This window comes from Hirsutella rhossiliensis, assembly GCF_020360975.1.
Source record: "Hirsutella rhossiliensis strain HR02 chromosome Unknown scaffold00005, whole genome shotgun sequence".
Classification (NCBI taxonomy): Eukaryota; Fungi; Ascomycota; class Sordariomycetes; order Hypocreales; family Ophiocordycipitaceae; genus Hirsutella; species Hirsutella rhossiliensis.
The window spans coordinates 3,721,542-3,735,736 of NW_025408671.1; the positions used below are offsets into that span (position 1 = coordinate 3,721,542).

Sequence of the window (14,195 nt, forward strand, 5' to 3'; positions counted from 1 at the left end):
GCTTTGCTGGTATCGAAGATAATGAGGGTGATATAACAAACGAAAAATCCGGTGAAGCGCGTTGCAAAAAGCGATTGCAGAGGATTGGAGGTAGTTAAAGACAAGGAGCAGCAGCCTCGTTGCAGTTTGGATACCGTGAGAGCCAAGTGACTTTTTGGGAGCTCGGCGACGTCACGTGCTGATAGGCAGGCAGCTTGAGGGTACGTACCTCGCTCGGCGTTCCACGTTTGCCAAGCCAACCAGAGGCCGCATCTCCGGGGGAGCTTCGACTCCCTTGCCTGCTACAAGGCAGCTTCTAGCCTCGTCATCAGCAACCTCGTCCATCGCCCGACGGCCATTCCGCCACCAGAACAAGCCGTGAACCCCTCTTTTTCTCTCCCTCGTCTTCCTCTTCCGCCGCAACCGAATTCGAGCTCAACCGACAAACCGGCATTGCTTGACTGATCGCGGCATCGCAGCATCGCAGTCACCCGCCCCCAACCATGCCGGGCTTCGACTTCTCCAACTACAACCGCAATGCGGCCCTGCACGCTCGCGGAGTGCCTCTGCCCAAGGCCACCAGCACGGGCACCACAATTGTCGGCTGCATCTTTGACGGGGGCGTCGTGGTGCGTTCATTCCTGCTCGAGTTTGTCCTTGCCCGTCCTTCATACGCGGCTACTCCCAGCTCCACGCCTCCTTTTGCATCGCTCCCCATCTCAGCCGATGCCAAATAGGCTGACGCGCCTCTCTCCCCGACAAACAGATTGCCGCCGACACCCGCGCCACCTCGGGCCCCATTGTCGCCGACAAGAACTGCGAAAAGCTGCACTACATCTCGCCCCAGATCTGGTGTGCCGGCGCCGGCACCGCCGCCGACACCGAGTTTACCACCAGCCTCATCTCCTCCCAGCTCGAGCTGCACTCTCTATCCACCGGTCGCAAACCCCGCGTCGTCACCTGCATGACCCTGCTCAAGCAGCATCTCTTCCGCTACCAGGGCCACATCGGCGCCTACCTCGTCGTCGCCGGCTGCGACCCCACCGGCACCCACCTCTTCACCGTCCACGCACACGGCAGCACCGACAAGCTGCCCTACGTCACCATGGGCAGCGGCAGCTTGGCCGCCATGAGCGTCTTTGAGACGCAGTGGAAGGCCAACCTGACGCAAGACGAGGCCGTCAAACTGGCAAGCGACGCCATCCTGGCTGGTATCTTCAACGACCTGGGATCTGGATCCAACGTCGACGTCGCCATCATCACCAAGGAAAAGACCACTCTCAAGAGGAACCTCATCAAGCCCAACGAGAAGAGCTCCAAGCTCCAGAGCTACGCTTTCCCCAAGGGCACGACGGCTGTCCTCAACGAAAAGATCATCCACAAGAATGAGATTGGCCGATACGTGAGCGTGCACGAGGTGCCGCTCGAGACTGAGAAGATGGATGTAGATACTTGAGAGCCTCGATTCCGTTGTGGAGACGACATGCTGCTGCTGGACGGGGAACAGAGACGTGTAACAACACCTTCGGGCACTTTAGATATTGGAGCAAAGGTTTGCCTCCAAGCCTTGAACAAAACCTGCATGTCTTGTGACGCATTCGGGATGTTCTCGGAGAATAAATGTCTTTTCAGTAACATGGCTCTCGGCCCATGGGTATATAACAAGGCATGGATGCCCCGTCCTCCGAGAGGTACCAAGAAAATGCCGACAACATGGTGCAGCTTCCCACATGGAACCAACATCTTCAACCCATGTCCCGCCACAGAAAGAATAGAACAAAAGCATCTGGTGAATGTGTGCAAGACACTCGGTGGTGCCGGCAAGCGGAGACGGCGCCTTTCAACGCCTGGCCTTGTAATTCCCGCCCAACACCAATGTTCATGCCGAGCGACAAACGAGCAAAAGGGCTGAGCCTCACGCTAAATGCTGAAATACCCCCATGCGTCAAGCGAGACAAGCTTCCCAAAACGCCCGGCCAAAGATGAGTGCGATGGATAGCCGTCGTGATCGTTAGAATTGCGAAAGGGCTGCAAGCCAAGACCCCTCATGAGCCCGGCTTCAGGCCAAACATTGCCCGCGTGCGAGACTTGCTCCGGGCCTTTTTCCTATTCTTCTCTTTTGGAGAAGAACCGTTGTCACCCTCGTTGTACTTGGACTTGTGGATCCTGCAGCATTGGTGAGCACGCAGCCTGTCAAAGCTGTGGGGGATTGAAGCCGTACCAGCTATTGCCAACCATACTCATCCCCTTCGCTTCGGCCATTCGGTAGAACTTGGCGCTCTTCTTGAGGTCTTTTTTACAGCCGACGCCTTTCGCGTAGCAGAATCCGGCCTCGGCGAGCGCATCGACGTCGCCCCAACCTGCAAGAGTTAGTGTTGGCTACCCGAGCACCGCTACTGCCGCTGGGTCCGACTTACTGCCGGCGATCTCAAAACATCGCAACGCCAGAGACTTGTCTTGTTCGATGCCCCATCCATTCATGTGGCTGACGCCCAGCTCGTAGATACTTAGGGCAAATTGGGCCTTGCGAGTCTTGCTCTCGAGGAAGTTGGCTGGCCTTCCCTCCCTGGCTCGGTCTTGGTCATCGGCAATCTCGACGCTGGCATATTCTGCTGCTTTTCTCAACCACTCGACGCCCTCTTTTTGATTGGCGCGCATGCCCCAGCCATGTCGGCAGGCCAGAGCGTAGAGAAGCATGGCGGTCGGGTTGTTTTGCCGCGCGGCATGTCGGAGATGGTAGGTGGATTCGTTCAAAGAGCCGCTCTCGTGACACTCGATGCCCTTGGCCAGGTGTTCTTCGGCCGACATCTCCGACGCCGAAGGGCCGAACACGCGAGAGCTGTGACTAGGCCGCACCGTGCCGGCTGAGTTGCTCGTCCCGACCGATGCAGGCGCCTTGCCGCGGAGATCACGGGGTGAAGAGGTGAGGCTTCGGCCCCTTGGGGCATCCTCGGACCGACGACCGGTTTCGACGGATGGCCTAGGCGCGCCGAGGTTTGGATGGCCGGCGACGCCGAGTCGGGAGCTCTCCATGCTTATCTTGCTTGCGTCCATCGACGGCCTCGTCGTGCTGCTCGCCACACTCACGGCATCGTCAGGAGCGGGTCTTGCCGACGAGCTCGATGGGCGGGTCGGCGGCGACGGCGGCGCGCCTAGGGGGGCTCGATGTGCGCTGCTGGGGGACCGCGTGCTTCGTTCCCACTTTGAGGACGCTGGCGAGTGGCCTTCTGGCGTTCCGGATCGCTGAATGGTCTTGCCTCTCGGGAGACAAAACGTTGAGTAAATGTACGACGGGGCAGCAACCTTACCGTCGTCTGTTTGGTGGTCAATGAAGGCCTCGCTGTGCATGCTCACCGGCGTGTGAGCGGAATCATCGGCCAGAATAAACGACGGTTGGCTGTCGGACGAGGCCTGCCTCGTCGGCATCTCGAGGCTCGGCGTCCCGGCGCGGCTGATGGGCCTTGAAAAGTTGAGGGATGGGCGAGGAATCACGGACGAATCCGAGGCCGCCGATGGTGATCTTTGAAACGAACTGATGGCTGGTGATGGCACGGCGCTGGCCAGAGCCACGCTGGCAGCGGACAGCTTGCGAGAAGGTAGGGAGTGAAGGGAGCCGGATATGGTGCTGAAAGTGTCCTCGTCCGGCATGGGAGATGACACGACACTGGGCGAGCGCCTGGGAATCGGGCCTCGCGGAGGGGCCAGGCCGAGCTCATCAAAGGACCCTTGTTTTGACTTGTCGGGCGAACTCGATGCGGAAACATTGCGCTGTAGGATCGGGTGTAGGAGCGACAGGTCCTTGCGGGAAGAAGACCTCTCTGGCACTAAGTCGGGATTCGACTGCGAATCGCTTTGCAGAGGCGAAGGGGAGCGTTCCTGTCGTGCTCCAAAGTAGTCGATGTGCTCTCCGACGGGTTCCAGTTGCCGTCCTCTGGACTCCTCTTCCGCATGCTCGGGCAGGGCGGGGAGGGGTATCGCATCGTCGGGTGTGGGCGGGATGCGACTCATGCGCGGGCGCACCGACTTGGGGCGGTCTTTGGGGGCAAAGGCCTCCTCGACTTCGCCGCGCAAGCCCAGGCCTCCGGAGGTAGGAGGCCCGGGCGACTCTTCGGTTTCCGAAGCCGAATCGTGCGAGAAGGCGCGAAAGAATTCGGAGCGGCCCTGCTGGACCAGAGGGCTCTCGACGGTGAGGGGAGGGAGGCGGCTGACCCGATTTCCCTCCTTGGTGGTCTCCTGCAACTGCCTCGCGAGCAGGCGGCTCTGTAGGGCGAAAGCGTCGAGAGGAGATAGTTCGAGAGGCGCCTCGCCGGCAACGTGCATGCGAGGGGATCGCAGAGGCCTAGACGAGGTGGAGGCGGCCGACTGAGACGAGTCGGCGCGCAGTTCCAACAGGCTCGGGCGACTCGCCATGATTGACGTGGTCTGGCACCGCGATCGGGGTACAGCTGGATCCCATGCAGACTCGGGAAGACGAGGATTCCGGGTGGTATTTGCGATCAGGGCCGCCAAGAGGCGCTGGAATTTGGTACTAAGAAGTCTGGAGAGGGCGGCTCGATCGACGGGGCGGGTATTTCGTCACCATGAGCGGTGGGCAGGATTCCAGAGGAATGGTGATGGAGGGGCGCGGAGGATGAGCCGAGAGCATACGCACTGCAAAGGAAAGAGAGGTCAGAAGGGCAAAGACGGGACCAAAGCAAGAGGCGAATAGTCGTTGTCGGGCAGCGCGCAAGGGAGAGACGAGGGTAGAGGGTGCTCCGTACGGGGACTTGTTTAGGTATTCAAAGTTTGGTTGGTACTGTGGTTGGTACGCAGGATGAACAAATTACAGCAAACTCGCGAGCTCCAATCCGGCGTGGTCTCGAAGTCGCCGGCCGGACGGGAGGGGGGTGACAAAAGGAGAGGCTTCGGCGGGTGGGGGAGAGGCGAGGCGGTTCAAGACGCAGGCCGGGGAATCGGTGAATCAGCAAGGTGCGTCGCGGGAGCCGTGATGAATGCGAGCAGGCGGCGTATTGGGGATAAAAGGGAGCGTGGGCCCGCGAGGCAATCGTCCTGTTGGTTGGTGAGGGCGAGGGTGAGGGTGAGGGCGAGGGTGAGGGTGGTAGTAGGTAAAGAGATGAGGAGGCGAGGCGAGGCGAGCAGAGGGAGAAGCAAGGAGTGCAGTCGGTTGGCCGCCTGGGTCGGTTGGTTGGTGACGTGAAGAAAGGGGAGGCGCAGGCCGGGGAGTGACAAGCTGGGAAGACGCAGGCAGGTACCGTACAACAAACCACCTGCCCCTTCCAACCGGCCCCCCTGTCGTTGCCAATTCTGGGGGCGGCAGGCGGGTACCTTGATTGCGATAGGGCGAGGGGCGCAACGGGCGCCACCGACGCTATCTGAGCAGATGTACTCTAGACTCGCTACTTTGGCCTCCCGCAGGCCCAATGTACTGTACCGCATGCCCACCCGCCGCGACACCTAAGATTAATAAGGCATCTTGGGCGAAAGGAGGCGAATTGAGGGTGCAGGTGCACCTCCCTCCAGGCCTACAGAGGCAAGGTACGGAAAAGCCTGTCTCTGCCACCTTGGTGTTAGCGTTCGGATGGTCCCTTGTGCCATGACCGGCGCACGTTGCGCCAAATCCAAGTGTTTCCAAGTATTGTATTGCCGAGGGTCGGAAGTGCAACCTTTTCGATTGGGCTCATGGCCGGGTCGGGGGGCGCACAGAGACGGGAAATGAAATAGGCATCCTTCCCGTCATCAATCATCTGCTCTGTCCGTAGGTACGGTAACGGTAGGGGAGCACGCACAGTGCTTGCAACACAAGGCCCTGCGTGCTCCGCGAGCCAGCGCTACTGTAATCAGGTGCAGTAGGGCCGTCGTTAGCACAAAGGGCCCCCTAGTCTAGCACGGCCGACGTCTTCTTGCAGCCCAGCCGCTCAGGGGAGTCGAACGAGTAATTGGCGACGGCAGGTCTGGGGTGCATCTGGTTTTGCTTTGCCTTGCTGCTCTGCTCGCCAGTCAGTCGGCGGGAGAAATAGAGCCTCGCGACACGGCTTCCGGCTGCTGCTAGTCAAGGAAACCGTGCCGATACGAACGTGGGCACCGCAATGGGTCCCGGGAGCCACTTATCATGCCAAAAAAAAAGAGGCGCGCAACCGTATTCTATGCGGCGCTCGGTGGGTCTACTGTAGCGAGCCTGGACGAACAAACGCCGACTCCCCCCGCCCCCTGATCGCAAGAAGCGCAGATGCAAGGAAATCCATCGCGGGCCACCAACGCCATGGTTTATATTTAGCGCCCCCCTTGGCAGCTCCCGCGGCAGCGCCAGGCCCTGGACTCCACGGGCTTGCGGAGATGGAGTCTGCACAGTCATTTGCCTGCGTGGCGAGAAAAGAGGCACAGACCCCTGATGCCACATTGTCATTGTCTGCTCTCCAATCTAACGCGCTCGAAACGTGGCTTGCTGGATCCGTCACTGGTCCCGGCCAAACGAGCAGACCCTGGACGGACCTCAATCAGCAGCCCAGCCAAACATCAATCGCTTGCCCAATCAGGCAGTAAAATGTCCCTGTCCAGGACGGTAATAGTCCGCTTCCAAGGCCTGGAAATCAAACAAGCCCTCTCAGAGGCGCATGGCGTGCCAAAATGTGACCCCCGGCTGCCTTCCAAGCCCGCCGGCCAAGACGTTTCAGCCTGCCCTCCCTCCAACCCCGCTCTCCCCCGTCAGTGGGGCGCGCGAGTCTTGTCCTGGACATTCCGCGTCTCTGATCGCATCGAGCTCGGGAAAAAGAACAATTCTAAAGATATGACGCTTCTACGTAGCCGTGGCCCGCGATGACTCCTTCCGTCGTCCACGAGCTACCCTCTCTTTTTTGGCTTTTGTGCGATCGCTTCGTTTCGCTTCGCAATACCTCCCTTCCCTGCCCTCTCCCTCCGCCCTCGAACCCAACGAATCCAGAACGCCTTGGCCAATCTATACACCTGCGGCCTCGCGGCAGTCACCACTCTCAGCTGTCGAGCCCTCACTTGCATCACAAATCCTTGGACCGCATCTTTCTCAGCCTCGTCGAGCCCTCAAACAGGCCCCGATCCACGGCCGCAGCCACCGTCAGCGTGCCGCCCACGATGGCACACAGTCCTGCCAGGAATCCGAGAAAGGACTTGGGCTGTTCCTCCCGGTTGATGACCTTCATCGGAGAGATGTCCTGCACTGCTGTCAGCCTCTGGTCCGGACGGCGGTCGTCACGACATGGGAAAAGGGCAGGAGCTCACATATGAGAAGAAGACGCCCGGGATCCCACCCTTCGAGTGCTGCCGCTCCGCGTGGCCCTCGGCCGCATCGTCTCCGCCCGTCAGGCTTCTCTTGTGGCTCGTGACAGAGTACTGGTGCGTCTCGAGGCTCCCGTCGGCGCCCCCAGCCGCCAGGCCGGCAAGCTTCTGCAACTGCTTCTCCCAGCCAAGCGGCAGGTACGAGGTAGGCACAATCTTGACAAAGTACATGTAGTTGAAGTTGGGGTCCTTTGTCTCCTGATTGGCGCCCTCGAGCGGGTTGATGTGGTGGTTGGTCCACGGCTTCGCCTTGGAACCGCTCAGCTTTTGCTTGAGGTCGTCGGGGATCTGGGGCCCGAAGCGCAGCTGGTGGATGGTGTGGGTAAAGTCGTGCTGCTTGCCCTTGGGCATGTCCCAGTAGTTCTTGAGGTCGTGGACGTGAATGTTGCCGTTGCTGAAGCTGCGACCGGGCGCGAGATGGAAGTTTCCCACGACCTTGTTAACCTGCAAGCCGCCCTCGATGCGACAGCCCTCCTCCCTCTGTGCATCCAGCTTCTCGGCGTAGTGTTCGCGCTGGCACTGCTCCACACCCTCGCCGCGGCCAAAGGCCCATCCCTGGACCGCGTAGGCCTCGCGCACCTCGTCGCAGCTGTTGCAGCAGCCGGCCTTTTGCGCCGTGGGCGGGGCAGTCGCGCCGTAGCACTCGCCGCAGTACTTGGGGTCGAGGTGGTGGGCCGTCTCGTCGTGGAGGGCCAGGGACTTGATGTCAATGATGCCGCCGCCCTGGGCCTGAGGTCGCAGCCGGACCTTGTTGACGCCGTGGGCAACGCCGTGCTGCTGCTCGCCAGAGACGTCCATGACGTCGAGGGTGAGCAGCTCACAGGGCATCTTGGGGAAGGTTATGTTGAGGTGGATTTCCATTCGCTCTCCTACGGGGGTCTGGTCAGCACTGCGCGGCCCCGAGGCGTCGGAGCTAGAAGCCTACCTCTGCCCTTGTCGACAACGAGCTCGTGGTGTATGACGGTGCGGCGATAGTCGACCCATTCGCCCCAGGCGAGGAAGAGGACGACGAGGAGCGAGACGATGGTGACGATGCCGCCACTCGTGGTGCGGATGCGCGCCTCGTCGACCGTCTTGGTGAAGGCATCGAGCTTGGTGAATCTCGACTTGGCCGGCATCGTGGATGGAGAGTCGGAGACGTGGCCGTGTCGACGAAACTTTGCGATCAAGGCTTCCGGCTCGGAGCCGCAGGGCGTGCAGAGTCGGCCAGGAGAGCGCAGGGGAGAGGTGAAAGGGAGACGGCTCAATGGCTTCCCGGGATGACAAGCAGGCCGTGGCACAGAAGCGTGGAAAGGGCAAAAGGTACGGATTATCGGCCTACAGGTCAAATCCAGGTACAGGTTTCATTACAGCACAGGCAATAAGAGGCCACCGTCGCAACTAAGAGGTACCTCGAGATGCACCTGCATGCCGGCCGGCATGGAGCCAGATTGCTGCACCCTGAATCGCCTCCCCCATGCCGCCTGCAAGTACCTGTACGGGTCCGGTACCTGCAAACGCCCGCGCGGTTGAGCATGCGCACGGGTAGAGTGCCTCGAGTGGTGACATGTCGTTCGCCCTCCCGACGGCAAATATTCGGCCCGACCCTTTTCCTAGAACGCTGGTGCCTTCTGCTTGGCCATCCTGGGTAAACTGCGGCTCCGTCTTCCGCAGCTTCTTCGCCGGCGAGGCACAGCCGGACCTTCTTGCTATCAGCGAAATCAGCTCCCCTGGCCTCGTCCAGTCAATCACAGCCTTGCGCCGCCAATCTAGCCCTCTCGTCATCAGTCGACGTCTTTACGTCTCGCATCCAACGCATCCTCTGCAGAGCTGTGAAACCCAACATCTGCTGCACCTTGAACACCGGGGACGTCGCGCTGCACTTTGGTGTCGCTGGCCGCCCCCCGCCAAGTCCTGTCTCGTCGGCCAACATGTCGTCCAGACCCCCGTCGCGCGTCGTCTTCGTGGGCAACATTCCCTACGGTATGCTCGCTCCTGTAGCTTCTTTCTCGCCCAGCTCCATACGAGCTCCCAGGAGAGACGGAACAAGCAGCTAACTCCCGCCTCAGGCCTGTCCGAAGAGCAAATAACAGACATCTTCTCCAGCGCCGGCAAAGTCGAGCGTTTCCGCCTCGTCTACGACTCTGAGACCGGCCGGCCTAAGGGGTTCGGGTTTGCAGACTACCCTGATACCGGTACGTGCCCTCTGTTCAGCAACAAAACTCCCCCGGCTGCCTGCTTACCCTCAACTGCAGACTCTGCGTCGTCTGCCGTGCGCAATCTAAACGACTATGAAATCATGGGCCGCAAGCTACGCGTCGACTTTTCTAACGAGCAAAAGAGCGGCGGCGACGACGACGCAGGCAACAATCAGGTATGTCGGGCCCTGCTCGGGTTGCTTTGCAGCGCCTCGTGCTGACCCAAACAAGCCGTCTTCGGCAATGAACCTCCACGCTGCCAACGGCGGCGGCACGTTTTCACAGCCCTCCACGCTGCCTCAACTTCCCGCCGGCAAGGAGATCCCTGCCGGCCTGACGTGCACCGACGCCATCTCACGAACCCTCAACACCCTCCCACCCCCTCAACTCCTCGACATCCTCGGCCAGATGAAGTCGCTAGCATCTTCAGACCCCCAAAGAGCAACCGAGCTCCTGCAGCAAGCGCCCCAGCTCTCGTACGCCGTCTTCCAGGCACTTCTCCTCATGGGCCTTGTCTCGCCAGAGGCCATCCAGTCAGTCGCCGAGCCTGGCGCGCCTCAAGCTCACCCCCCGGCCACTGGCTTCCCCGGAGCCATCCCTGGCTATCCCGCCGCCAACAACACACCGCCCGTCCCTGGCATGCCTTACGCGACACCAGCTGCGGCCCCTCCGGCGTTTGGTGCTCCCGCAGCCGCGCAGGATCCGGATGCCCTGATCAGACAGGTCATGGAGCTGCCGCAAGCGCAGATCGATATGCTTCCCGAGGCGGAAAAGCAACAGATACTGGCACTCAGAGCCACGTTCGCGGCCCAACAACGGAGATGAGGCCCTGCGAGGGCGCGAGTGCCCAGAGACGCGTTTAGAGATATCCGCAGTCCCAACAGCTGGTGCCTATTTTCAAAGTCCCAGACCGCACTGGGCATAGATGCTGGCCGTTGACATACAGCGCCGCGAATAGTGCACGTTCGCTTATCCCCATAGCTATTGTTAAGCAACAGCGCATCCCGGGGACGAACTGATGTGAAAAGCGAGGGCCCTTATTAGCGCTGGCTGGGAACAGACAGGCGATGCACGGCAGTCATCGACGCAAGATGCGGCGCTGCGTGTACAGGCAGCCCTTCCCAACCCCCGGCTACTTTGACCGAGAATCGCCGGCGCCAAGAAGGGGGGCGTTGCGGACGAGTGCTTTATTTGATGCAGAGGTAGCAGGTCCGGGACGTGATGAAAGCAGATTAATACAGTCATTCCAATCATGCTCCTACAGCTGTCCGAGGCAAGCCGCCTACGTCGTCATACCTAAATGAATGCAGTCACCCGAGTGCCGTGAAGAGTCCAAAACATGATTTTATACGTACATGTAGGCAGTAGATAGTATGCCTCGTATATATACAAACCCTCCCGTATGCCCGGCGGGGTTGCCTCTGCCCTCGATGCTTGCGCCTTGTCTCGTTTATTGGGCAATGCCCCCGGGCTCTCGATGCGTCGCACAACCAAGCCCGCCCCCTTTTATCGTTGCCCAGCCCAGATTCCAGGCACGACCGCCTCAGCGGCACACATCCCGTCCAACAAGGCGCCCACGGCTGGCTCGCATGTCTTGGGTAAATATAAACTGTACGCGCGTGTGTGAGCATGCGCTCACCCGGCCTGCCTGCTCGTGCAACGCACCAAGTCTTGCCCGGGCGCTCCCTCTTCCTGCTCTTTCTCCTAGACAATCTTGTACACCCTCTTGGCAATGAGGTAGCACGCCAGCCCAAAGCAGACCAGGCCGGCCGTGATCCACACGAACCAAGCCAGGTCCCCCTCGTATTGTTGGCCGGGGACCCAGACGTTCATGCCCCACAGGCCGGTGATGATGTTCATGGGCAGCACAATGGTGCCCAGCACCGTGAGCTTGCCGAGCACGTCAGCAGTCTGCTCCTGTCGCTCGTTCATGCGGATGTTGATCTGGGCAAGGTAGTTGCCGTGGGATCGCGCCAGGATCCTAAAGGGAGGCACGGGGGCCTGCGTTAGCAACATCTCATGGCGGGAGAGAACGCGCGTGGGCTCACTTTTCATAATGGCCGAGGTTCGAAGTCATCGTCACAATATGATCCTGGATGTCGCCGAGATAAAGGCCTATCTCGGACCTTGGCGCAACTTCCCACCGCTCGTTGCATCGTTTCGCAAAACCCTTGATGACGTCCGCCTTGTTGCCGAGAAGGCGATACAAGCTCATGACCCGCTTCCTGCAGTCTCCGACACGTCGCAACATGTCGCTCGAGTCGACAATGGCCGTGTTGTTGTCGTCGTTCTTCTGCGGTTGCGTCTCGTCTTTGAGGCGCTTCTCGGCCGACGAATGGAGCTGGAGGATCTGCTCGTCAATCTCATCGACCTCGTCCTCGATGTTCTGGATCAAGGGCTGGAAGACATCGGTAATGTCGTCGATGATTGCATAGGATATCCAGTCGGATGACAGGATGAGGTAGTCCCTCAGCTGCCGGATTCGCCTGCGCACATTGGCTGGGTGAGGCGTCATGGAGAAGTGAAAGCTCAGCACGCCTTCCCGGAAGACGACGACGTACATGTTGACGGGTTCGAGATAGTTGTCGCTGTTGATGTCCTGATCAAAGGTGCGGTAGTTGACAAAGTAGTAGTGGCGGAAGAGCTCAACCTTTTCTCGAGCCTCCTGTACCATGATGTCTTCGGCAGTGAGGGGATGGATGCCAAAGGCTTTGCAAATGACCTTCATCTCCGCCTCGGTCGGGCAAACAATGTCGAGCCACCAGACCGGCCGGTCCCCGAACCGCGGCGGCTTCGGCGTCGGCGTCGCATACGGATCGTCGGACCGCGCCTCCCTTCGCCCACCGGTTTCCGGCGACTTTATGCCTATGGGCGTTGCGCGCCCAGAAGCGCCGGCGCCGGCGCCGGTGGCGACACCATCCCGGGACGGCGAGGCAAGTACATCGCGGCGAGACTCGGCAACTGAGGGCTGGCGGGTGGACGTCCTGGACTCGCCGTCGCCGCCGCCCGTCGTAGTTGGCTTGGCAAGCAACGAGACAGTCTCGTCGTCGTCGTCGCTCTCGTCGTCGGAGAGAATCCTCGGGTCAGGAATGAACAGCTCTCGGAAGTCGCTGCCCGGTTGGACCAGCTCCGAGATGGTGGGACTGTGAATGGTGCTCTGGAACTCTTCGTTGAAGTAGGTGAATCTGTAGGGTGCGTCATCATCAGTCTGGAACCAGCCCTTGCGGACCGGACGAAGGCGACCGTTGATGAGCTGCGGCTCCGTAATCTTCTTGACCCTGCCCTCCTCGCTTTGATCTTCCTTTTCGAAGCGCCTCCATTCCTCCAGGATGGAGAGATCCGGCCATTGACTGCGGCGTCGGCGTGCCCTGTACTGATGCAAGTCGGGGTCGCGCAAGTGGGCGTCTTCCTCGCCCAGCTCGGAGAGTCCATGGCCAGTATAGCATTCGGCGGCCGATGCGGCGGTCAGTCTGCGGCCGTGATCCGGACCTCTAAGCGGGCCGTCGGTGGCGGCGCGATCCTCATCGCCGTCAATGACATGCCGAGGGCTGCCGCTACCCAGGGAGAGTTCGTCTCTGATCATGACATCGCCAAAGGTCATTTCCGGATGGTCCGTGGCGCCAAAGTTAGGAGAGCCAGGGACCGATGGTGGGTGGTTGACATCGTAGGCGTCTTTGGGGCCAAGGGCGGCAGCGAGCTTGGTCCTCGACGACTTGCTGGAGTCTCTCCGGCTCCAGTTCCGACCAGGCCTTGTGTCGCTCGCGCCGTAGCTTGAAGGGCCGGTCGGAGATGCACGACGCTTTGTAGCATCGGGTAGCAGCGGAACGGTCTCGTCCCAGGGATGAGATTCGCCTCTGTCCTCGTCGCTGTGGGGGGTCTGCATGGATCGGAGGCGGCTGGCAGCCGGGGTCGAATAGGGGTTGTGGAAGGGGCTGGCGGCGGCGGCGGCGGCGGTCGAGGTTCTCCGGAAACGCATGGGTCTCTGCTCTCTGGGGATACGTGGTCAGCCAAGGCGGCTGCTGAGGGAAGGGGGGGCCCACCTGTGATCGAGCAATGCCTCGCTGTCGATGCTGGTGTCGCTGAGATTGCCCGGGGGCATCTTGTAGAAGGCGTCGGCGGGCGACTGGTGCATCTCGTCTTGGCTGTCGTCGGCAAGAGCGGCAAAGCTCTTCCTCCGGGATCGCTTCTTCTTGCCGCCGCGGTGGCCCTTTCGCTTCCTCGGCTGAGCCCGGGGCCTCTGGTCGGTGGCCGACGGCGCTGGTGCTGCCACGGAGCTCGGGGAAGCGGGGTCCCTGGCAGTGGGCATGTGGCTGGCCATGGCCGCACGGCTTCTTCAAAGCCTGGCCCGAGCAGGGCACGTAGGAGTCGTCGTTGCGAGAGGGGGGCCGTCTGGGGGAGAAGGTGTGGTGGTGGATGAAGGCGGCTCCCAAGCTTATATGCTGGGTCTGGCTGGAGCAGCACTCGGAAAGATGGAGTGGAGAGAAAAAAACCGAGTGCCGGGAGGCTTGTTTCTTGGCAGCCAGGAAACCGAAAGCAACGGTGATGTCACTGGCCAGACGAGGTACTAATAACTGTCCTCAAACAGGCGTGGCCCAGGAAGCACGTTCCTTTTTCGAGGTTAGTGGTGCGAAGTACTAGGCGGAGGCGGCTGAAATTCCAGGCACCTTGTTTGCAGGGAACCCACTAATGGTAAGGCCCACAGGGTCTTGTTGTTCCTCCACCGTGTCTCGC

General features: G+C 60.6%; 5 protein-coding genes across 5 annotated transcripts; 2 read left to right on the forward strand and 3 right to left on the reverse strand.

The window, feature by feature from the left end:
* Positions 1–482: 482 nt before the first annotated feature.
* Positions 483–1,435, forward strand: HRG_05810 (proteasome subunit domain-containing protein; the record flags this gene model as incomplete). Its single annotated transcript, XM_044864281.1, has 2 exons — positions 483–608; positions 746–1,435. The coding sequence occupies 2 exons, from the start codon at positions 483–485 to the stop codon at positions 1,433–1,435; spliced, it is 816 nt and encodes a 271-aa protein (XP_044720813.1).
* Positions 1,436–2,024: 589 nt separating this feature from the next.
* On the reverse strand, positions 2,025–4,389 carry HRG_05811 (cell cycle inhibitor Nif1; the record flags this gene model as incomplete). Its single annotated transcript, XM_044864282.1, has 3 exons — positions 2,025–2,145; positions 2,201–2,339; positions 2,397–4,389. The coding sequence occupies 3 exons, from the start codon at positions 4,387–4,389 to the stop codon at positions 2,025–2,027; spliced, it is 2,253 nt and encodes a 750-aa protein (XP_044720814.1).
* Positions 4,390–6,989: 2,600 nt separating this feature from the next.
* On the reverse strand, positions 6,990–8,405 carry HRG_05812 (endoplasmic reticulum vesicle transporter domain-containing protein; the record flags this gene model as incomplete). Its single annotated transcript, XM_044864283.1, has 3 exons — positions 6,990–7,163; positions 7,231–8,156; positions 8,213–8,405. 3 exons carry the CDS (start codon positions 8,403–8,405, stop codon positions 6,990–6,992), a joined length of 1,293 nt encoding a protein of 430 aa, XP_044720815.1.
* Positions 8,406–9,197: 792 nt separating this feature from the next.
* On the forward strand, positions 9,198–10,289 carry HRG_05813 (hinge domain of cleavage stimulation factor subunit 2 domain-containing protein; the record flags this gene model as incomplete). Its single annotated transcript, XM_044864284.1, has 5 exons — positions 9,198–9,249; positions 9,336–9,461; positions 9,522–9,640; positions 9,696–10,101; positions 10,156–10,289. The coding sequence occupies 5 exons, from the start codon at positions 9,198–9,200 to the stop codon at positions 10,287–10,289; spliced, it is 837 nt and encodes a 278-aa protein (XP_044720816.1).
* Positions 10,290–11,168: 879 nt separating this feature from the next.
* HRG_05814 (corA-like mg2+ transporter protein) lies at positions 11,169–13,782 on the reverse strand (the record flags this gene model as incomplete). The annotated part of the gene is made up of 3 exons (XM_044864285.1): positions 11,169–11,445; positions 11,513–13,453; positions 13,505–13,782. 3 exons carry the CDS (start codon positions 13,780–13,782, stop codon positions 11,169–11,171), a joined length of 2,496 nt encoding a protein of 831 aa, XP_044720817.1.
* Positions 13,783–14,195: the final 413 nt, after the last annotated feature.